The 23551-nt window shown below is 46.6% G+C and overlaps 1 protein-coding gene across 14 annotated transcripts in view; it reads left to right on the top strand.

Annotated features, from left to right (window-relative positions):
• CYSTM1 (cysteine rich transmembrane module containing 1) overlaps positions 1 to 22943 on the top strand; it is a 75122-nt gene extending 52179 nt beyond the window's left edge. For 13 of the 14 annotated variants that reach the window (XR_001885997.1, XR_001885995.1, XR_001885996.1 and 10 more), the window contains one exon: positions 22470 to 22943. Coding sequence is in view for 6 of the 14 variants with exons in the window: in XM_017873910.1 (XP_017729399.1) it covers positions 22470 to 22576 (107 nt within the window). In the remaining 8 variants the exon portion in view is untranslated. Of the gene's footprint in view, positions 1 to 8116; positions 8298 to 22469 lie in introns of those variants that run through there. The other variant, XM_017873911.1, reaches the window with a different exon arrangement.
• Positions 22944 to 23551: the final 608 nt, after the last annotated feature.

Raw genomic sequence — 23551 nt, 5'->3', positions numbered from 1 at the left:
ATGGGAGAAGAGTGTTGACAGTGGGAGTTGGTAGAAGGGTTCTTGGTGATAACCCGCTCCAGCTAGCTGATATGGTCGGTGTAATAAGGATGGCTGTGGTTGTGAATATCATTAGGAGGCAGTGCCCCTGGCCCTCCTGGATTATCACTTTAGAACCTAGCATCCAGAAGGAGTTGCACTAAGGCAGTACCTTAGATCAACAGACACCTCTTTTTTTCCCATTTCCATGTCTCTTGTCCATTTTTCAAAAAGACTCCAATTCATTGTGTAAAATGCAACTATCTGTAGGGTGTGTCAGTTCTATGTAATAGCCCATGTTGCTTCCAGGTTTCTTAGCGATTGGGAAGCCCTGCCTTCCATCCTTCAGATCTCTGTTTTGGGAGCAATAGTAGCAGCTAGCGTATACAGAATACCCGCTGTATATTAGGCACTGGCCTGTGTGGATTAACTCATCAAGTTCTTGAAGAACCCAGTAAAGGAATAGGTGCTAATCTCATCCCTATTTTGCAGGCAAGGAAACTAAAGCTGGAAGCGGCTGTCACACCCTCAAGGTGGCACTGAGGTTGGACCCTAGGGTGTCCCAACTCTAGCACTGCCTCTCTTTGCTTTTGCCCTGTGTTCCTTGGTGGGCTGCCAGGCCCAAGGGATTTGGTCTGCTTGTGCTGTGATATGGACAGATGATGACAGCAGCATTGCAAACACACTATCCAGGAGTGTACCCTAGGTCAAGTATGCTGTATACTGGGCTTTTGGAGTTTGCTGAGAGTCCTTCTGCTCTATCTCTTAGTTCTCCAAATTGGTAGTGCTGTAAATAAAACCACCGCTTTGGCAGCTGAACTCTACCAGATGGGGAGAAATCAGATGCCTTCTGGCCTTCCTGGCATATTTTTGGAGGGTCCCTACATACCTGCTCCATCTACAAGGCCAACCTTACTTAGTTTTCCACCTTAGGGGTTTCATGGCAAGAGGCTGGTCATGATTGTGGAGACTTTTTAAACTGGCTTCAGTGACAAGCTGGCCAGCCCTGATAGAGTTCAGCATGGAAGGGAGTTGTTTCCCTAAACTCTGGCCCTGTCTTCTGGGGCCAGAGTCCTAGTCACAGTTGTACAAGCCAGGGCACCACTTCTGTCTCCTTTTCTCCGCTGGTGAAGTCTCTGGCCTCAACATTTGCCAAATAATCACATCTCAGTGGGTAAAGTGGGGATTTTCAGGACCATTTGCCCTTGATTCTGGGTTGATGTCAGCTTGTGTTAGAAAACAGTGTTACAAAACAGCAGGAATTGCTGTGGATAATTTGGCATAGCCCAGGTACCCCGCACAGTTCTTTGCAAATCTACAAGGAATGGCCTTTGTTTCTCTGAAATAGTAGGCAGTGTGCTGCAGGTAGTAGAGGGGAGGGGTAGGGGACAGTCCTTACAAGTGAGGGTTGCCCCTGAATCACCTTCTTACCACATTCATTGAGAATTGCCATCCTGTCCCATCTCTGACCTTGGAACTCACTGTGTACCAGGCTCTAAACTGAGGTGCATTCAGGAGAAAACACTACTATTTTTACTGTCATAAAATTAAGCCTGACAGTAGAAAAAGAAAACAAGCTGGGGTGCTTTGCATAAATATATCTGCTGGAGCTGTTAATCAGTAACACAGGAATCTGCTACCTTTAGAAGCCAGTTATGGTCTGTATACCTAAGATAAAACACGTTTTATGTTCAGTAAAAATGATATGGCAGTGTTTACCTTCTTAGAAAATGCAGCAAGTACTATTTGAATGAAACTCATGGGCCAGCACTCAATGTGAATCAGGCTAACATTGATGATAACAGAGTAGTCTGTGCCTGCCTGTGCCTGGGCACTAATTGGAAAAACCCAGCAGCTACCTCCTTGGTGATCTCTGCCCATTTGGGCAAGTTCCAAAGAGCCAGCTCCACTCAAAGTAACCTCTCTATTTTTTTTCTGAAATCCAGTGCCTGAAAACCAGGAGGAAATCATTTCCCTGATTTCTATTTAGCCTTCTAAAATCATGGCAGTAGTTGTCTTATATTCAAGGGCCACTGACACTGAGGGTTTTTGGTTTCTGAGTTGTTTTCTATTTCTGTTTCACTCTTACCTTTTCTCTCCTTGCTTTGTTTCTATGCTTCCCTGGTTTCAAGCATCATTCTTGCTGCTCAGCAGGGTATGAAATAATAGTTCATGCATTAATCACCCTAACCCATGGTTCCATCCTGGGGGCAAGGGACTGTCAGGCCATGATGGCCCTATTAGTCAGAAGCCAGGGCTATTAGGGCTGGCTGTGGCAGCCAGGGCCCATCTAAGATGATGCCCATTTCTTGGTGAGCCACTCACTAGCCATCATTTACTTAATTTTCTTGTAGCAGTGCAAGAAGAGAGAAATGAGGAGAGGGTGGTAATAAGATTAACATTCCTCTCACCTTAACTCATTGAAAGGATCTGTCCTGATTTTGTTCCAATTGTGTTTATTATTGGTCCTGCCCAGTTTGACATGTGGCTGTGAGCTTCCTGAGATGAGTCTTTGTCTCTTCTTTTCAAGTGGTCTGTGAGCTGCCTGAGTCAGGGATGATGTCTTTTATTTCTAGACTCCTCTGCAGGGTTGGCTATGTCAGGAAAATGCAGAGTGAGCATGTGAGGTGGGAAGGAGACTGAGCTAAGCGTCAGCAACAGCAGCTTCTTTCTCCTTCAGCACATTTGCTGGATGTGAGATATAGTTGGAGCAGTCTAGAAGAGTCTTCAAGCAGGAGGGTAGGCTGGCACACAGGCAGGCAGAGTGGACTTACTGTTTTGTGACCATGAGGTGTCTCTGGCTGGCTGGAGTCCAGGCTGGCCCCGGGGGCCTGCAGGATTGATTCATGCCACCAAACCAAAGAGAACTCAAGCTGCTGCTGGAACAGAACGTCCTGAGCCACCAACGTACAGAGTTTTGCCTGCTGCGAAGCTCAGCTCTGTTGTCTTTTTCCCCAAATGCTGAAGTGTCCTGGAATTCTCATGTATAAACAGAGAATTAAATAATGCAAGTTTCTTAGCTATTTAGGAGGCCGAAGCAGAAGGATCACTTCAGTCTAGGAGTTCAAGGTTACCATGAGCTATGATCGCACCACTGCACTCCAGTCTGGGTGACATAGCAAGACCCTGTCTCTTAAAAAAAGAAAAAAAAATGCAGGTTTTTATGTGTATGATAAAATTCTCATAACATAAAATTTGCCATTTTAACCATTTTTTAATGTACAGTTCATTGGCATTACATTCACATTGTTGTGCAACCTTCACCAGCACTCATCTCTAAAACTCTTTTCATCTTCCCAAACTGAAACTGTGTCCCTATTGAACAACAACTCACCATTTTTTCCTACCTCAAGCCTCTGGTAACCACCATTCTACTTTATTTATCTATGAATTTGACTATACTGAGTACCTCATATAAGTGGAATCATACAGTATTTGTCCTTCTGGACTGGCTTATTTCACTTAGCACAGTGTCCTCAAGATTCATCCATGCTGTAGCGTGTGTCAGGATTTCCTTCCTTTTTTAGGCTGAATAATATTCATTGTATATTTATACCACATTTCGTTTATCCATTGACACTTGGGTTGCTTCCACCTTTTGACTATGTTTCTAAATAATACTGCTGCGAACATAGGTGTACAAATATCTGTTCAAGTCCCTACTTTCAATTCATTTGGGTAAGGGTTTAAAGCACAAGGAGCAAGATGTCTTTGAAGATCAGTTTCTGATGAATCACCGTTCACTGCTGAGCAAAAGTCAGATTTACTCATCATCTAATTTTAGACTCCAGCATAACTACCGCTGGACACTCATAATATCAGACTTCATTTTGATATTTGATAGGCTTTCACAACATTTTATAATTCTAGTTTGATATATCCCCTTTCACTGACCACATTTCAGCCGGCCACTTCCTTATTTGTGGGGGAATCCTTGTCGCTTGTTGGTGGGCACTGGGCTAGGCAGTGCGCCTTACTACAGCCAGCTTGCTCTAGTGGTGTGGGCTCTTAATGACTTTGACCTGTCTCTTTCCTGACCCTAGTTGAGCTGGTCTTTTGGCCTTGTTCCCAGACCTGGCTCTTAAGACTTGAAACCATGAGCCTGCTGATGACTAAGGCTGTTGAAGCCACTTGTCTTCCCCTCATGGCAGCTTTGTGCAAGCATGGTATTATCCCCCATGTTTTCCAGTTTTCGTACTCTGCTTTTGTTTCATCCAATTCTTATACAACATTTAGAATTATTAGAATTACATATGTGTAACTTCCTAGGAAAGTATATTTCTGAAATGCCTTGGCACAGGACTAGTTTTCCCCATACCTGCTAAGGACACACTTGGGTGATAATGGGCTTCCTTGAGCCAGTGTCCATCTGTATTTGCCAGGCCATTTAGGGAGTAGAGATGGCTGGTTGTGGAACTCTTGTCTTAATGGGCATGTGATTATTCTCTGTGTTAATTTCTTACTAGCAATTCTCTAGATTCACAAATGAGCCAACTCAAACTACTGCATAACTAAAGATACTGAGATCAGTCCCACTGTAATGGTAGACATTGAACTCATGACGTGGTGAGGACCTAGACTGTGGGCCATGTGGCTCTTGTGAGTGAGGCAGGGACTGCCCCCTGTAGCCTGCTGCCCCTGCCTAGAAGGATGTTGGTGCTGCTTATAGTTCCCAGCCAGCCTTCCCTCCCTGTGTCTCAGGCCCTTAGGGGCAGCATGTGGAGAAAGCCTATACCCTGCACTTTAGGGACTTAGAGTCTAGTTAGGGAATATGGAAACACTGACAATAAGCCAGCCACTTCTGAGACAGTCCTGTTTTCTTTGTTCTATTCTAATAACAGAAGTAAAAAGGGAAACATCACGGGCATACAGAATAAAAGTCTCCTATTCTTACCTCCCAAACTCTGTTCTTCTGGACACTGTATATGTCCTGGCCTGTAGTCTACCTTTTTCATCTAAATACTCAACTTGAGCCCATCTCTGCCTCAGCGCTATATTCTTCTTAAGGACTGCTTGATATTTCTAAGGCTGTTTTTGAATGATTGCAGTTACAGTGTGCTGGCAGGAATTCAGAATCAGAAAGACCCTTAATGGGGTAGGTCAGGAAGGCCTCTTGGAGGAACCACCTAGAGCTCCCAGGTTCTCTGCTTCTCTCTGAACCTCCCATCACCAGAATCTGATGAAAACCTAGTACCTCTCTCACCCACAACCCCCTCACCTGACTAACTTCTGGCTGAACCTCAGATTCCTGGGAAGAAATGCTTAGAACAGCTGGGGCACAGCTTTGGTAAGGAGACGGACTTGGAGAGATAGGGATAGAGGTTTTCTGAGAACACAGCTAGGGTTGTCTTTTTGTGTGTGTCCTACACAGGCATGGGGCTGGTCTGTGCTAGGCACAGATTTGGCTCTGAGGTATCTGAGGCCCTGGGGGTAGAGCTCAGTGTTGGGGTTGCTGGACATGGCCAGATTCGGACCCATGGGATCCATGGAATCACTGTGAACAGTCTAGGTGGCCAGAGGGAGAGTGCTGAGGCAGTAGGAGGCTTGGCTGTTTTTGAGCAAAGGACATGATGGGTCGTTAAGTGTAGGACAGTGGGAGTGTGCTGCAGGAGGACACAGTAGACTGACATGTGAATGCTACCTTTGCATTGATTTTGAACAAACCTGTAAATGTGCAGAGTTCTACAGATGTCAGTCTGAGGAGGAGGAGGAGGAAAAGAATGATAAAGCCTGAATCTGGGAGGAATAGGCAGCTGCCTTGGCTAAGAGGCTTTGTCCCATATCCCAGCAACTGAGGGGGGTATTGGAGGCCCCAGAGGAAGAGTAGACAGAATAAAAATGTGGAGGCAGGCCGGGTGCAGTGGCTCACATCTGTAATCCCAGCACTTTGGGAGGCCGAGGTGGGCGGATCACCTGAGGTCAGAAGTTCGAGACCAACCTGACCAATAAGATGAAACCCTGTCTCTACTAAAAATACAAAAATTAGCTGGGTGTGGTGGTATGCACCAGTAATCCCAGCGACTCGGGAGGCTGAGACAGGAGAATTGCTTGAACCTAGGAGGCGGAGGTTGCAGTGAGCCGAGATTGCACCACTGTACTCCAGCCTGGGCAACAAGAGTGAAACTCCATCTCAAAAAAAAAAAAAAGGATATTTCCAGGACACAGGAAAGGATGAGCCCAGTGACAGTATTGCTGATGCTGAGAGAAGGTCAAGGGGTGGGGTGGGCACTACCAAAGGTCAGCTGAGTAGACACTGAATTTCCTGACAAGGGTCCTGGTGCTGCTGAGGTCACTGACTGGCAGAGGTGGAGAGCAGCAGTGTGGGAGTCAAGAATGGAGGGGCTCTGCTGAGGAAGTGAGAGGAGAAAGCGGAGTATGATGGATGTTCATACTCACTGGGGTGAGGGGAGCCAGGGGGCTGGTTAGGGACCTGGAGGTGGCCCCTGGAGCATCATGGAATCCTCAAGGCTGTGCATAGGCAGAGACCGATGGTGCCTGCTCCCTTGATGCCCTCTTCCTCCAGAACCTGGCTCAGGTGGGCTCCTGACTACCTTCTGGAACCCCAAGAGAAGAGGCTGGGGTTGATTTGGTAAATTCTGAAGTACTGCCACCTGGTATGGAGAGCCAGGGGTTGCAAAATGAGCCTTAATGAGCTGTTTGGGACCTGGCATGGGCCGGGGGGAGAGGGTTAATAGGGGCTCAGCCCCAGGAATTGCAGCAGTGTAGGGGTCCTCTCTGGTTTGAGCTCCTTGGAGGGGGAGTTGTAATTTGATAGCATCCCCTACTTGCCACGTTTGCCCAGCAGAAGTCCTAGTGCTAGCCTAGAGCTCACAGAGGCCACAGGGCCTGAGAGGAAACAGAATTGGATTTAAGGCATATTTGATAGGTGGAACTATGGGTTAGGAGGTGCCAGATCAGGCTATAAGAGGAGCATGGTTGTGGGGAGTTGGACCATGTGAAGTGTCTGGGTAACAGTGACTTAGGGAGGCAGCCCAGGACTGAGGATGGGGCCACTGGGGCTAGGAGCCCAGATTGGTCAGTGCCCACTGCCCCTAAAGCCCCTGGAACTATCTTATAGCAGTTGAAATAGACGTTTGAAGAGATCCAAGGCATTCTAAAACTAGCCAGGCCCCACCCTCCTGCCATGAGGACCCCCAGGAGCAGCTTTGAGTGTGGCTTTGGAATCAGACAAGCCTGGATTTGAGAAAAATGTAAAAGCAAAGTGAAAATCTCCACCTCTCTCCGCACCCTGAACTTTTTAAGTTCTTGTATACTTTCAGAAACGTGTGTGTGTTTGTATGTACATCCTTCTTATTGTACAAATAAAATAGATGCACTGCTCTAGACCTTGCTTTCATCCCTTAAATTATTGGCCACGTGGAAGAACCACCTGGTTCTTTTAGTGGCTGTGTAGTATTCTATTATGTGGTGTGCTTTAATTTACCCAACTGGACTCCAGTTGATAGACATTAAAGCTAGTTTGGGGTTATTTTGATACAGCAACAACCATACTTTACATAGATCTCTGAACACTGGGACAATTATTTCTGCAGGATAAATTCCAGATACAAATTTTCTGGGTTGCAGTTGTTGTCTCTCTGCTTCCCCCTAAAATTATCCTTCAAAGAGATTCTGTCCATTCGCACTCCTACTAACAGTATATGAGAGTTATAAAATGATGATAGTAATACAGCGCTGTTGGGAGGATTAAATGAAATCATGTGTAAAGATTTCCTCCAGTGCCTGCCATATCAGGCTGCAGGAGTCGGGTTCAGGGCAAGGGTTGCATTGAGAATTGGATCACTTTGGACAAGCAATAAATAAAGTACTGGGTTGGGTTTCCTGGTCAGCTTGGAGAAGGAGAGGTGGCAGGAAAGTGGTCTGATAGCTGCTGAGTACCTGATGTGTGCCAGACACTAAAGCAGGGAAAGGGCAGTGAATCAGATCAGTTTGGCCCCTGCCCTGCCCTCGTGGAGCTAACAATCTAGACAGAACCAATCGCTGCAGAGTGTGATAAGTTCTACCAGGATGCTGCCACTCCAAGTCCCCTCTGACTGGGTCTCTCTCTCCCCTGCCTGCCCTGCATCCCCTTCAACAGTGTACGTGGTAGAACGGGAAAGGAAGATGGACAGCGGGTGTCAGGCAGTCCTGGCTGCTTGCTGGGCTGCTCTCTGCTGCTGCTGCCTCCTGGACAACTTGGACTGAGCAGCTAAAATCCAAGTATTTCCCTACAGCCCTGCTACCTCCTGTTACTCGAATAAACAACTACTGTTGCACAATTTCCATTTTCTTCTTTCTTTGAAAATAACTCGCAGATTTTTAAATTTTAGCACCTTTCGTAGGTGTGAAATGGTATCTCACTAATTCGCCTACCCTGATTACTAGTGACCTTGAACATAAGCATATAAGTTTTGAGCAGTTTGTACATATCTTGTGAATTGTGAATTGCTTATACATATTCTTAGCCTGTCTTTTCTGTTGGTTTGTCTTACTGATTTGTAGGGAATTTCTATATTATTCTATCCACTAATATTTTTAGTGGATAGAATATATCTTTTATAGGCTTGCAAATATATTCTTCCTATCTGACTTTCTTTTTTTGTTTTTTGAATGGAGTTTTGCTCTGTTACCCAGGCTGGAGTGCAGTGGTGTGATCTCAGCTCACTGCAACCTTTACATCCTGGGTTCAAGCAATTCTTGTGCCTCAGCCTTCGAAGTAGCTGGGATTGCAGGCGCGTGCCACCATACTCTGCTGATTTTTGTATTTTTTTAAATAGAGACGGGGTTTTGCCATGTTTTCCAGGCTGGTCTTGAACTCCTGAACTCAAGCGATCCACCTGCCTCGGCCTCCCAAAGTGCTGGGATTGCAGGTGTGAGCCACCATACCCGGCCTCTCTTAATCTTTTTATAGTGTAGTTTCTAGTATGAGAAATTTTGGATGTCATGTTTATCATCTTTCCCTCGTGCTTTGTATGGTTTAGTCTTTAAAAACTCATTTTCTATTCCAAGCTCATAAAGATAAGTCTACATTTTCTTCTAAAAATGTTTCAGATGTAATCATTAGTCCACCTGACTTTTTTTTTTTTTGAGACGGAGTTTCGCTCTTGTTGCCCAGGCTGGAGTGCAATGGCATGATCTTGGCTCACTGCAACCTCTGCCTCCCTGGTTCAAGCAATTCTCCTGCCTCAGCCTCCCAAATAGCTGGGATTACAGGCATGTACCACCACACCTGGCTAATTTTGTATTTTTATTTTATTTTTTGAAACGAGGTCTTGCTCTGTCACCCAAGCTGGAGTGCAGTGGCATGATCTCGGCTCACTGCAGCCTCTGCCTCCTGGGTTCAAGCGATTCCCTTGCCTCAGCCTCCCAAGTAGCTGGAACTACAGGCATACACCACCAAGCCCAGTTAATTTTTGTATTTTTAGTAGAGACAGGGGTTTCGGCATGTTGGCCAGGATGGTCTTGAACTCCTGACCTCAGGTGATCCATCCACTTCAGCCTCCCAAAGTGCTGGGATTACAGGCATGAGCCACCGCGCCTGGCCCTGAATTTATTTTTTTATCATGGTATAGGATAAGATTCTAGTTTTGTTTTTCCATCTTGGTAGTTCCAGCTCCATGTATTAATTAGATCATACTGTTACCAAGCAAAAGGGGCTCACTGCCTGATGTGCTAGAAGCCAATTCCATGACACTGGGTTTTTGAGAAAATAAATGCTTTTATTATATGTTGATTAACAAGGAGACAGGATTCCAGCTCAAATCTGTCTCCCTGTCCTGGCTTTAAGGCAGTAATTTTATTAGAAAAGGTTAGAGGGGTGGATTCCAGGATGAGAGGTGGTTGGTGGAAGGAAAGAAGAGGTTTGGAAAGTCCTGGGGCATGTACAATAATCTCTTCATGCTACCTCATGGATCCTATGTGCAAATTCAGGGGAGGGGTTAGTATAAAACATGCAGTGAAAATTCGGGCTGTGACATCAGCAGGCTCATTCTCTCCAAACTCCAGCTGGCCATATTGGTTCTAACAGATTTCAGCCAGTTCTTTTGCCTCATAAGCAGAGGCGTTTTAGTGTTTCAGCATGTTGTTTCTTGTCTGCCATCTTGTAACCTCTGTTAGAGATTGGTGTCTTTAATCTTTGGGGCACAGTTTCAATCCTTTCCCTATTAATTTGAGATGAGATTTGTCATATACCAAGTTCCCATATACGAATTAGAATATTAGCTAGAATCAGGAATCTGGTGTGATGTGTACCCTCCTTCCACCAGCACATGCATAAACACATACCCCTTACTCTTTTTCATAATTTTCTTGGCTTTCTTGGCCTTTTACTCTTTCATCTACATTTTAGAATGTGTGTTAGTTTCTACAGAAAACCACATTTAGCTTTGATTGGAACAGCATGTAATTTATCAAGTAATTGGTGAAAGAGTTGACATATTTATAATATTGTCTTCCCACCGTGAACAAGGAATCTCTCAATTTATTTTTGTCTTCTTTTTATGTCCTTTAAGTCTTATAATTTTCTTCATATAGCTCTCACATATCCTTATTGGTTTTTAAAATTAGATTTTTTTCCCTAGGTATATTATAATTTTAATGTTACTGTGAATAGATTACTTCTTTAAAATGTTACATTTATTACTTGGTGGAAATAATTTATTCATTCCATTGGGATCACACATTAGAAAATTTTAGCCCATCTTTATCACACCATTACCTTGGGGGCAGTTCAGCTGTGAGGGGAGCAGTTCTTCAGTCTGTCCTGTGTATGCTCCAGGGAAACCACCGGGGTTCTACAGAGACAATCATGCATTCCGTAAACGTAGCTCCAGAGTGCCAGGTGACAGACCACACAGAACGAACGCCCAGTCCCTGCTTTTGCAGGGCTTATACTCCAGGGAGGGAACCAGACATTAAATAAACCCACAGATAATAACTGACATCATACTTCCCTGTGAAGAGAAGAGATGTAATGCCATCAAAACATATAAAAGGGGAAGAACCTGGCACAGTCCAAGAAGGCTCCCCCAAGGCGGTAAAGTGAGCTAAGATCTGAAAGATATATAGATGTCAGTAGGTAAAAGTGTAGGAACAGCAGGTGCCAAGGCCCAATGGCAGGAAAGATGGTGACTCATTTGATAAAGTGGAGAAGGAAATTGGTGTCATAGACAGCAAGGGGACATTAAGAGCAGATGAGAAACAGGCAGGAGCAAGATGGGAGCTCATAGCCCAAGTTAAGGATTTTTGTGTTTGTCTTGTGAATAATGGGAAGCTGTTGAAGGATATTAAGCAAAGGGATGATATCACATTTGCATTTGTAAGAGATTCCTTTGGCTTCTGTGTGGAGAGTGATTTGGAGTGGGGCACAGGTACACATGGTAATTATGGAGAGAAATGAATGCATTTGAGATATTGAGAAGTAAAATCAACAGGACTTGGTGATGGATTGGATATGGACATTGAGGAAGAAGGTAAGAGTCAGGGATGATTCTGGATTTCTGACTGGAACTGGATGCCTGGTGGTGATGTTTATGGGGTTGGGAACAAGAGAAAGGAATCATGTTTGGTTGAGAGGGGGAACATACTGGGTTAGTCTGAGGTTTCAAAGTATCTATGAGACATTCAAGTGGAGATGTCAGGTAAGCAACTGTATATAAACCTGAAGCTTGGAGGAGAGGTTGGGCTAGAGATGTTAATGTGGAGAGCCTTGGCATGTTGATCATTGAAACTGTGGCCGTGAGTAAGATCAACTTGGATGGAAATATGGAGGGAAAAGGAAAGATAGCAGTGTAGGGCTGAGCTGTAAGGAATTCTGGATGGATCTGCAAAGGAGTCAGAGAGAGAAAGCTAGGAGAATGGGATGTCCTGAGAGCTGAGTGAAGATATATTGGGAAGAGAGGAGTGATCAGCAACATCAAATGTTGCTGAGAGATTAGGTAAGGTGAGAATGCAAAAGTATCCACACTGTTTTTACTGAGGGCATGGACTTTTCTCCAGTTCTTGTTCTGTGAAGGAAATCAACAGAAGGAAAGACAAGACTGCTTGGAACTAGAAGACAGGGCTCCTCAGGCCTGGAGAAAAGCAGACATTTGTGTAAGCATGGAACAGGTGAGCTCACAGGTGCAAAGAACTAGTGGAGGCAGGAAGGCCAGGAGCCCCCGCTAAACTGGACAGAAGCATGCTAACAAAACATTGAATTCCAAAAAGGTTAGACACCAAGTAAGGGAGTCAGGCTAATGTCACTCAGCTTTGAGCCTGAACAGAGGAGACATTGTTCCTCAAAAAGACTATGTCCTCTGCAGTAGCTGCTAGACTATGTCCTCTGCAGTAGCTGCTAGAGGGTCCAGCACATAGATAACCAAACAGATGACCATCCATGCCCTGGGGAGGTCCTTCTGAATAGTAGCAACAGTCTAGATCTTTCATAACTACCATCACAGATTTTGCTAATATACATCTTTTGAAAGGAAACTCTACATGCAACTCCAGTCTGGAAAATAGATACTATAGAATTGCTGTGGTTGAGGCAAGGAGGAACCACCCCCTACTTTTTATGAAAGCTCAGGGGCCTGAGGAATACATTTGAAAACCCCCGGTCTTTGGGATTTTGCAGTGCATTTGGCCACAGGAGATTTGGGATGGTTAGGTTTTGCCCTGGAATGTCATTCTGGGATACTGCCTTGTGAGCAAAATCATTGTATTAACTGCTGGTATATTCTATGAGGATCCGTGGATACTTTATTGCTGAAAAGTATTCCGTTGTATTAGAGGTACCACAGTTATTCATTCACCTGTTGAAGGACCATTTGGGTTGTTTCTACTTCTGGGTGATTATGAATCCATCTGTTATAAACATTGATGTTCAGGTTTTTGTGTGAACATAAGTTTTCATTTCTCTAAGCTGAATACCCAGGAGTGGAATTTCTGGATCATATGATAGGCTTAAGAAACTGCTACTCTTTTCCAAAGTGACTTTGGCATCGTGTGTTCCTATCAGTAATGAATGAGAGTTCTGGTGGCTCTGCATTTTTGCCAGTACTTGACATTGTCAGCAATTTTTATTTTAGCCATTCTGATTGTATGTAGTGGCAATCTCATTGTGGTTTTAATTTGTGTTTTCCTAATAGTGATGAAGTCATGTGCATATTTGCTCTCTGTATATCCTCTTTGGTGAAGTGTTTTTTCAAGTCTTTTATCCACTTTCAAATTGAGTGGTTTTCTTACTGTGGACTTTTGAGAGTTGTTATATATTTTAGATACAAGTCCTCTGTTGGCTGTGATTTGTACATATTTTCTCTACATCTGTAGCCTGTCTTTTCATCCCCTTAACAGTGTCTTCCATGGAGCAAAAGTTTTCCTTGTGATGAAGTTCAGTTTATCAATTTTTTATTTCATTTTATCACGCTTTTGGTGTCAGTCTAAGGACTCTTTGCCTAACCCCAGGTCATGAAGATGCTTTTCTATGTTTTTTTCAAAATATTTTATAGTTACATGTTTTTCATTGAGATCTATAATCCATTTGGGGTTAGTTTTTGTATAAAATGTGAGGTTTAAAATGGCTGAGGGTTTTTGTGAGATGTTTTGCATACCATACCAATATTTTTCAAAATGCTTTCTCCAATGAATTGCCTTTGCTTATGTGTCAAACCAGTTAGCCCTGTTCATGTGGGTCCATTATTGTCTTCTTCATTCAATTCCTTTGATCTATGTATCTGTTTGCCAATACCATTAACCGGTTATCTTGACTACTATAGCTTTATGTTAAATCTTGTTTTAGTCATTTTAGTTATCTTTCCTTTCCATAAATTTTAGAATTTGTTTATTAAAAAGTCCTGTTGGGATTTTTATTGAAATTGCATCAAATCTATAGATCATTGTGGGGTCTAATGGGTATTTAAGTGGGATTGGTTGCTCACCCTTACGTGCCATAACCTTTAATGATGGCAGGCAGCCTGCTCATTCATTTGCTGGGTTGTAATTATTCTACAGTTAAAGCCCCTAGTGTATGATTACATTGGTGTCTTTGGAAGTTGGCAGTAAATGAGGTATACTATTCATTAAATTGGGCAAAGGAACAGCCATTACAAGATGGCCAGTATGTTGAGGGACTTGTGGGCCGGGTTATGCTCTGAGTCAGGTCAGCCACCATCATTCACAATCGTGGTCTTCTTGTGCCTCACTTCCAAGCAGGTCATGAGCAAGATCACACACTGTTTGCCACAATTGGAAAATCCTCCCTCCCTCGAGGTCTTTACACCGTCATCACAAGGTTATAGAACCGTCATGTACTAGGCGTGATTAGGTTTTTCTCTCTAGATTTTCCTTAATTTCTTCTGCCTGGTATAACAGCCTCATTCATAATTTTCTTTCTTTTCTTTCTTTCTTTCTTTCTTTCTTTCTTTCTTTCTTTCTTTCTTTCTTTCTTTCTTTCTTTCTTTCTCTCTCTCTCTCTCTCTCTCTCTCTCTCTCTCTCTCTCTCTCTCTCTCTCTCTTTCTTTCTTTCTTAGATGGAGTCTAGCTCTTGTTCAGGCAGGAGTGCAGTGGCACGATCTTGGCTCACTGCAACCTCCACCTCCTGGGTTCAAGCGATTTTCCTGCCTCAGCCTCCTAAGTAGCTGGGATTACAGCCGCCCGCCACCACGCCTGGCTAATTTTTGTACTTTTCAGTAGAGATGGGGTTTCGCCATGTTGGCCAGGCTAGTCTTGAACTCCTGACCTCAGGTGATCCGCCCACCTCAGCCTCCCAAAGTGCTGGGATTACAGGCGTGAGCCACCACACCCGGCCCAGAAAAACATTTTAGCCTCTTCTCAAGTGTATTTTGGGGCTTTTCATACTTGTCAACCCCTTCCTCCCCTTTGATCTTGACAGTGACATCTTCCCCAGCTCACACCATGGTCCTTTGGTCTATCTGAGGCAGTGGCATTACAAGACTCTAGCAGAAGAGCGGGTGCTGAAGAACTGCTTATGTACTCATCCTGTCCCGAGTACTCTTCCCCATTACTGCCCTTCAGTCCCCCACCAAATCTCCTGGCTGGCGTCAAGATCAAAGTAAAACTGCTCTCTACTCTAAGCCAAATACAAAACAGTTTGTTTCTAAGGCTTGTCTTCCCCTCAGGGTGTGGAAGATGGCTTACTAAAGTCTTGTGTAACAGAAAAGAGGACATTGCCCCCGTAAACTATTTGAGATTCCCTTTTTTATTTCCTTCTCTCACCAGTATAAGAAGTTCTTGGTTTTCTCCTCAGGTTTACAAAAATAAAGTGAATTACTTAAGTCTGACTTAAATTATTTGTACATCTTTCATCTTTTATAAACTCACCTGGGTAGAACCCATCCTGTCCACAACAAGCTGTCAAGCCCCACAGTCACCTTGTGGCATTTCCGTGGATGTGCGCATCCCTGCAGTCTTGTGGCTTGGATTGCTCACTGCATGATGTTTTGCAAAACCAAGCTTTGTACATGCACCTGGACCAGCAAACAGGAATGTACGCGCTGCGCCAGTACGGCAGGCACCTCGGTTCTTTAGCAGTGCTGTAAACATAGACAATGGCCTAGAAAATTATGAAAAATAGCATTTGAAATGTACTATATGAGCTCACTATTTAAGAAACCCCACGATGAAACTTTCCTCTCTGTAAATTGAGAGCTTGTGTTTTTGACCTGTCTTAATGATATTAACTGTGTTCTCATTACATCATTTTCCTGTGTTATCTAAGGCAGTAGCTGTACAACTCTGTCTTCCTTCCCATCCTGTAGAAGAGGAAGCAGAGGCTCAGAGAGATCAAGTGTCTTACTTGAAATCATCCAGCTCTGGAAGAACAGAGCCAGGATCTCGGCTCAGATCTGCCCAACTCCCAAGTTGGTGGCAGGGACATGGGGAAAATGGGCCCTGGTTTTAACCTCTTCTTTTGTTGCTCATAGTTTCTTAAAAGCTCTTATTTTCTCTATTTTATTTAAATGGGGTGATAACCTTCTTGTAGAGTAACATGGTCTTTACTGGAAAATACCAAGCACTTCTGGATCTCCAGCCACTTGCCCGGGAATTGTCAGCGTCCAGCACTGGAATTGAGTTACACATGAGGGAGGCTGACATGCACCCGGGTGTTCCCTCACACACGCCTTGCTCAGGCTCCTCAGCAGCCACTCCTCCCGCACCCTCATGTGGAAGGTGGAGGTGTGGCGGATGGAGGCTGAGGGACCTTTCACTCTGATATTGTGACTGTGGACAGAATTCACTCCGTATCTCAATTGACTGTTGGACCAGGTCGTTCTGAGGTGATGGGCCCTGACTCTCCTTGGGACACTCTGAACAAGGAGAGATCTAGATCTGAACCTAACACACAGATCTTGGATTGAGAAGGAGAACTAGGGCACAGAGAATAGGGAGGCCTTTCATTCCCTTGATGCATAGCCACATTTCAGGTCACATGCAGCCAAGATGCTGTCTGATTTGAAGTGAGCTTGATCTTGTGCAGTGAGCACTGGGCCAGAAGGCAAGAGTGTGCAGTGACAGGCCAGGACCTGCCTCTAATTCACTGTGTGACCTCAGTCAAGTTATTTCCCTTCTTTGAGCTCAGCATCCTCTTCTTACCAAAAAATGACTGGCCAAGGTGGTCCCCAAGGTAGTTCTGACTGTAGTCCTGGCATCTGAGAAGTTCTCAATTGTTTCAGTATCTACGGTCAACCCTGTCCTAGTGGCGCTAGCAGCTGTTGCCCAAGGATGAGACCACAGGGGGTGCTGGCAGTTGCAGCCTTGTCAGGCTGGCCCAGCTTGTCCAGATCTAGTAGATGGTTTTTGTTGTTTATCCAAAAATTGTGTTATTGGGTCTACTGTTCACAGGACTGATTGGGAGTGAATGAGATGACTCATTCACCTGGGGTCCCTTAGGCTTCATCAGCTTCTGGGAGGGCTTGGTCTTGGCCCTGGGATAGCTGCTTGGTTTTGTCCAGGGGCAGCCTCCCTCCCAGGATGCCACTTCAGGATAGTGGCAAATGTACTTCTGAAGACCTACAAGCAAGGACCCATCCACAGCTCGGCGAACCCTCACCCTTTCCAGACCAATCCATGTAAACGCCCACACCTGTCCAGAGAGCAATGGCAGCCTGAATGCTTGTTGGGTTGGGCTGCAGTAAGCTGAGGCACAGGTTGGTGGGTGAGTTGGCTGGCCAGCTCCTGGTCTGCTTCACCTTGGAGTGGGTATCTTGGGACTCAGCTTCACAGAAAAGCCAGGCCAGAGCTGAAGCTTCAGGAAAAGGAGGCAGGAGGAGTAGGGTAGGAAGAGAGGCTTGGGAGGCCCAGGGAAGGCTCTGAGCTTAGGAGGCAAAGGCAGCTGCTGCTGTGGAGCCTGGGCCAAGGCTGTGCTGATTCTGTCAGCTACATATCCACCTCCCTTTAGAAGCGGAAAGTGGAAGAGGTTCCTAATCCTATCTTACCCTTCAAAGAATCCGATGAAAACTACAGACCCTTGATTGCCTCTACCCAGATATTCCCTGGAAGGACAGAAGCTGGGCTGGTCCCTCTGCTGTTCCTGGTCATCCTTCACCCTATCACTCTCCCACTCAGCACACAGACCTGGTGCTTACTGGCCTTGAACAGAGGCACAGTGGCATTGCCTTTAGGACATTTTGTTCTTATCAGTGTAGCCTCTTTGTGCTGGGTAGTAAATGATGCCACTGCACTTGCACATCCAAGGAAAGCTGAACTGAAGCCATAGCAAGTTGACTCCTGTCTCTCTCTCTCTCTCTCTCTCTCTCTCTCTCTCTCTCTCTCTCTCTTCCCCCCGCTGCAGGAGCCGTCTCATGGCTGAGGTTTTTACTTATTTGGAAAATGCTTAAAGATTTCCCCCTCCCTTCCTACCTCTGCATCTGAGTAGTAAAAGGGCTACTGTGGATCCTCTGGAACCTCCCGGAAGGCTGGTTGGCCTCCTTCTGTCGGTCTAGATGCCCAATGTGGGGCAAGGGCAGTTGAGCAGACTACAGGTCCTCCTGACCCTGGCAAAACCATCATATCCCCTGGTGGCACTTCTTGGAAGGTGTGGTGTCTGTAGTTGTCTTAGCAGTTGAGGGCCAGCCCTGTGTGCCCATCACTGGTCTGGACCGTAAGGGGCCATGGTGCTGCCTCCTCACTCCTGGAGCAAGAAGGCTGCGGGCATCAGAACCCTCTGGGAGGCTCCGGTCTTTCTGTTTGCCTTTCCTGCCTAGCTCTCTTTGGTTGGGACTGGTACAGACACTTGCAAAAACAAGAAGGACCTAATAAGGCTCAATTACCAGGTCAAGGCACTCGATTAATCATTTACAAAGTCCGAGCCATACAGGTGGAGGTTTCAGGTGCCAGAATGGGGCTGACTGAGAATTGGAGCCTTCACCTGAGAAGGCCTGTACTCACATTTCCTGCAGGTCATCCCTGCCCTGATCTCTATGGGAACTGGAGCCCCACTTGCCCATTGCCTATCCAGAACCAGGTTTCTGAGTAGCCCATGTGAATGTCACCTCTGGGACTGTACAATACAGTAGTCCTAGATCCTGGGACCAAGGGAACTACTGGTTGGTGTGTCTGGTGGCCAAAGTTGCAGTGGGCACTGGTGGCCCTGGAGAAGGCCCCAGAGTTTGGTGGACAGGCCTGGCATCGTCCATCTATCTTTTCTGCTTCCAGCTTGAAGGCAAGAAGGTGGGAGGTGCCCCTGCTAGAAGCTGCTCAACTCTTCCCAAAGCTGCTGTGCACCTGAGACCCAGGGCTTCCTGGGCCTTTCTGACCTAGCCTGGGCTCCTAGGCCACATCTGTGTGCTCACGCACCTCTCCCTGCACGTTCCCCACCCCACACTGTGTTTGCATCCATGTGGCAAAGCTCTGGGTGCCTGCCCCTCTGCAGGCCCCACATCAGACTGGGGCTGAGAATACTGAGGTTTGGTTCAAAGGGCTGACTGCGGGCAAGAGAGGCAAGCCAGTGTAGGGTCCCTGGACCTGACCCCCACTCCACCTGTAGTCCTCTGGGAATAGTCCCTTCTTCCCTGGGGCCGGTTGAATAGGGTGATCTGAGACACTAGATAGCGAATGGGGAATGAGCCTTTTGGCCCTGATGCTGATGGAAGGAAAACAATCCTTAAGACCGGCCCCTGTCAGAAGCTGGAACCCAGCCCCGGTCCCTAGACTGGCCACAGGGGGGCACTTCATCTCCAAGAAGCAGCTCAATCTGAGCAGCCACAGTGGGCACCAGAACCTCTTCCCAGGTTGAGCACTGACTGCTACCAATGCGCCTGGAAAGGTGGTGCCTGTTACCATCCCAGCCCCCACATTGCTCTTTTGACCCCTCTCCCTTTTATCCTTCTTTTTAAAAAGGTTTATATTTTTAAATAGCATTCCATTTACAGAAGTTGAGAGAAGAGTTGCCGAGATGGTAGTTTCTGTAAACGGTTTAACATCTTACGTAACCATAGTTCTGCCCGCTTTTTGTCTTCTGCTTGGCTGTAGAGGAGGCAGTTGCCAGGATGGCCTGTCTCTGGGTGTGGAACACCTGGGTTGGGGCCACTTCTGCCACAGCTCCTGCTGGGTGACTCGCACTGCCAGCTAAGCCTTAGTGCACAGGGGGCCCTGAGCTTCAAGTACTGAGTGGCCCAGGACCCAGGCAGCATGGGGTGCCAGCCAGGATAGTGCATGAGTTCTCAGGCAGAGTTCCCCATTGGGAAGTGGGGGAGCGACAGGGATGGTAGCAGAGCAGAAGGCCAGGAACAGTGAGCCTGTCGGGTGGGTGGGGATCCTGGGGCAGAGACTAGGCTGTGCAGCTCAGTGCACCCTCTGGAGATGCAGTACCCTGGACCCTGCATCTAGAAGATGCAGTTGTAAAATTTCTGGGCCCCACCGCAGGTGCTCTGAAGAACTGTGAGGCCTACCTTAGGGGTTTCTCCTGCGCTAGTCATCCCTGCTTTGGGTGACTGAAGCAAGGAAAACGCAGGTCACTCCCACCTCCAGACCCGCACTACTTCCCATTGCCCATCCTCCCAACAGCCCAGAAGCAGAGATTCTGTTCTCACCTAAGGTGAAAAGGTCCTAAGGCTTTTGGGAAACTTGGTGCTCCAGGAAATAAGTGACTCGGGTTTCTAAGGTATGTGTGGGCACTCAACGCCCCTGTCATGGCTATCACAGCCCTCTGGTTTGAAGTCCTCCGTTTTGTTGCTGCTGTTTCTAACCTCTGTCAGCACTGCCTGGGAGTAACGAGTTCAAAGTCCCTAGTTCCCCACGTTTCCAAGTATGTTATGTGAAAGCCCTGGCAAGGACGAACCTGATTAAACTGGAGGAAAAAGGTGGAGCAAGCAAGACTAGGACATTTTTGTTTCCCCAGGTAAGCTGCCTAAGGTTCAGGGACTCGGACAGGTGAGAAAGGCATGACCACCACCTCAGCCCTGTCCCTGGAGGCTGGGGAGAAGGGGAAGCAGTGAGGAGACTGACTGATGTCCTGATGCCCGCGCCCCATATGGCGGTCATGAAGACTGAGTGGCCCCATGTCCAGAAAGCCCTCAGCACAGGGCCTGGCACTCGTGAATACCTCAATAAATGGTAACTTCAGAGAGCCTGTGGGGCCCATCCCACTGCAGCCAGCCTCCAGCTGAGTTTCTGGCCTGAAGCCCAGGGATGGCCTGCACATGAATCAAGCAGGCTATTTCTAGAGCTGGCAGGGTGCTTTCTGTCCCAGGGGCAGGCGAGCCAATCCTGTGACAGGGAGAGCACAGGGAAGGGGTTATTCAAGTGGATTTGCACCATTGTATTCATTTCCCTGTCCAGAGCTGCCCATGCAGGATCCTGGGGTGGGCAGGCCATCCAGGCAGATGGAAGGGACACTCTGCCTGGGGCTTTCCTGCTGCAGTGACCCCAGGGCCTGGGGTGACCAGGCTTTAGTGGGTGGGGTAGGCTCTGACTGGATGTTAGAGAGGACTTTGTTGTAGCCCAGTCACCTCTGTTCTCTTTCTGATCCCTTTTCTATCCCAGTTGGGCCTGAGCAAGCCTGGCTTGCCAGAGGCTTTAGAGCCATAAACATAAAGGCCTGGGTTCGGATCCTGCCCTTGCCTCTGCCTTATCGCGTGTGCTTGAACGAGAGACCTAACCTCTCTAAGCCTCGAATTCCTTGCCTGTGAAGTGGGAATGATGGTAGTATCTACCTCAAAGTTGCTGTGAAGACAAAATCAGGTACTTGACCTTAGGAGGACTCGGAATAAATGAGCCATTCATCCTCTCCTTCTGAGCAGGCTTTCCTGGTGAAAGGCATCTAAACCCAGACCTGTGCTGCTGAGTGGGGCCAAATGAAAGTAGACTGGGATTAAACCTGTGCCACAGAAGAAGGAAAAGGAACATGTCCGTGCAGAGGGCAGCTGATACAATGGGAGGACCTGGAAAATCTCCCTACCAACCCACTCAGTATGCTCTGTAATAGCGATGACACCAGGCTCCAGGGAGAGGTGCTGCCAAGAGAGGGGTCTGAAAACATACAAAACAAGAAAACTGAAAGAAAACCCCCAAAGAACTGGTTTAATTGATAAGATTCATGCATTCCTGAACTTTGGAAAAGTGAAATGCTTACTGCTTATGAATTTGATGACAGTGGTTGTTTTGAGATTTTAAGTGGCCACAGATTGACTAGCAGCCATTTAAAATATGTTCTTACGGGAAGAGAAGCTAATGCCGCACATCAGCTGACAAGTAGTGGGTAGTTGGGGTCTTTCTTGACCTATGGATTTGTTTAGCACTCAGATCTCTTGATACACCACTTAGCCATGACAGGGCTCAGGTTTCCAACTACATTTGGAGGAAAAGTGAGCATGTTAGGCTCAGGAAGACACCACACAGGCTCCAGCCACCCACCCACTCAGCCAGGTTTTCATCCCTGCCTTCTTTCATCATTTATGTCAAGGTATAGAGGTTGGGGGCACATTCTGAAATTGTGTATTGCCCAGGAATGAAAAACCAGGGCTCTTGGTAATTCTTTGAGTGTTTAAAGCCCCCTTTTAAAAGGAGATTTTAATTCCCTTTATAATTCTTTGAGTGTTTAAAGCCCCCTTTTAAAAGATTTTAATTCCCTTTCCTCTGTTACTCTTGGGTGATGGGTCAGCTGTATCTCAAGAAATGACCCCCAGTTCCCCTGCGGGGGGACGACATGCTACCTGGTTTACAAAGTAGGGTTGGCCAACTCTGGTTGCCTTGACATGCGGCCATTCTGCAAGTTCTCTAGTACTTGTCCCTGTGAGGGTGAGGGCATCCTGGGTCTGGAGTGGCAGGAGGGAGAAAGCACCTGAGCTGAGCCACCCTCCTTCCATTCAGCAGCAGCAATGGCAGGAGCATGGTTTCGCCAGTCTGCTCAATAGCTTCCCCCTGCTGTAGCCTTCCTGTGGTCCTGGGAGGCTAACTTTACAGGGCCTGGGGTTTGCACCAGTCCATTCTCACCCTCTTCCCTCATCTCCCTCCAGTGTATGTGGTAGAAGACCAAAGAAGAGATGAGCTGGGACCATCCACCTGCCTCACAGCCTGCTGGACTGCTCTCTGTTGCTGCTGTCTCTGGGACATGCTCACCTGACCAGCCTAGCCGTCCTGTCATGCCAGCTCTGCTGCCACCTCTGACAGGTGTGCCTGCCCCCGTCTCTTCTGATTGCTGTAACAAGTGACTAGCTTTGCACAGACACCTCTACCTTCAGCACTATGGGATTCTAGATTAGTGGGGGTTGCTACTGTTTAATTCAGTGACTTGATCTTTTTAATGTCCAAAATCCATTTCTTATTGATCTTTAAAGATGTGCTAAATAATTTTTTTGGCCAAAGGCTTAGTTGTGAAAAATTTATAATTTTTAAATTATACATTCAAGGTAGTGGCCAAATGTAACATACCATGGAATGATTTATCTGCTAACAGCCTGTATGTTTCAATAAATTTGTCCAAAGCTCAACTGTCTTTCTAAATGATTCCAGGTCTAAGCTACGCTACCTGGAGTCTGTGCTTGTCTCCTGGACTCTGTTACCATGTCTAACTACTCATCTGCTCGCTAAGGCTTATAAAATGTGGGTATCTCAACTGGTGGCCACCATCCAATATATGACCAGCAGCCAATCTACCTTTTTATTCTGGTGGTGATGCAAACAGTGTGGGTGCTACAAGGAAGGCCAGTTCTGAGGCCAGGTGTCCTCTAGCCAGGTCATAGGCTCCTAGCCCAGCTACTCTCCCCCTAGTCCCACTCAGAGATAGGCTGAGAGAGGAGCGTTTGCAACCACAACTTGCACCTACCTTTACCCAGAGCCTAGGAAAGGGCCTTTTGGTAACCAGGGGCTGCCCCTGGAGTGGCTTCCAGGCCTGCTCTCTGGAAACCCAGGAACCTACAGTTACATGAGGCCAGACAAGAGGTCTGAGGTTTTCCTTTTTTTTTTTTTTTGAGATGGAGTTTTGCTCTTGTTGCCCAGGCTGGAGTGCAATGGTGCGATCTCAGCTGCCCACAACCTCCCCTCCTGGGTTCAAGCAGTTCTCCTGCCTCAGTCTCCCGAGTAGCTAGGATTACAGGCA

The sequence above is a fragment of the Rhinopithecus bieti genome, unplaced genomic scaffold (genome assembly GCF_001698545.2).
Source record: "Rhinopithecus bieti isolate Rb0 unplaced genomic scaffold, ASM169854v2 scaffold_8674, whole genome shotgun sequence".
In the NCBI taxonomy this organism is placed as follows: domain Eukaryota; kingdom Metazoa; phylum Chordata; class Mammalia; order Primates; family Cercopithecidae; genus Rhinopithecus; species Rhinopithecus bieti.
Note: the sequence above shows the minus strand (reverse complement) of the source record. Positions and strands in the feature narration are given on the sequence as shown.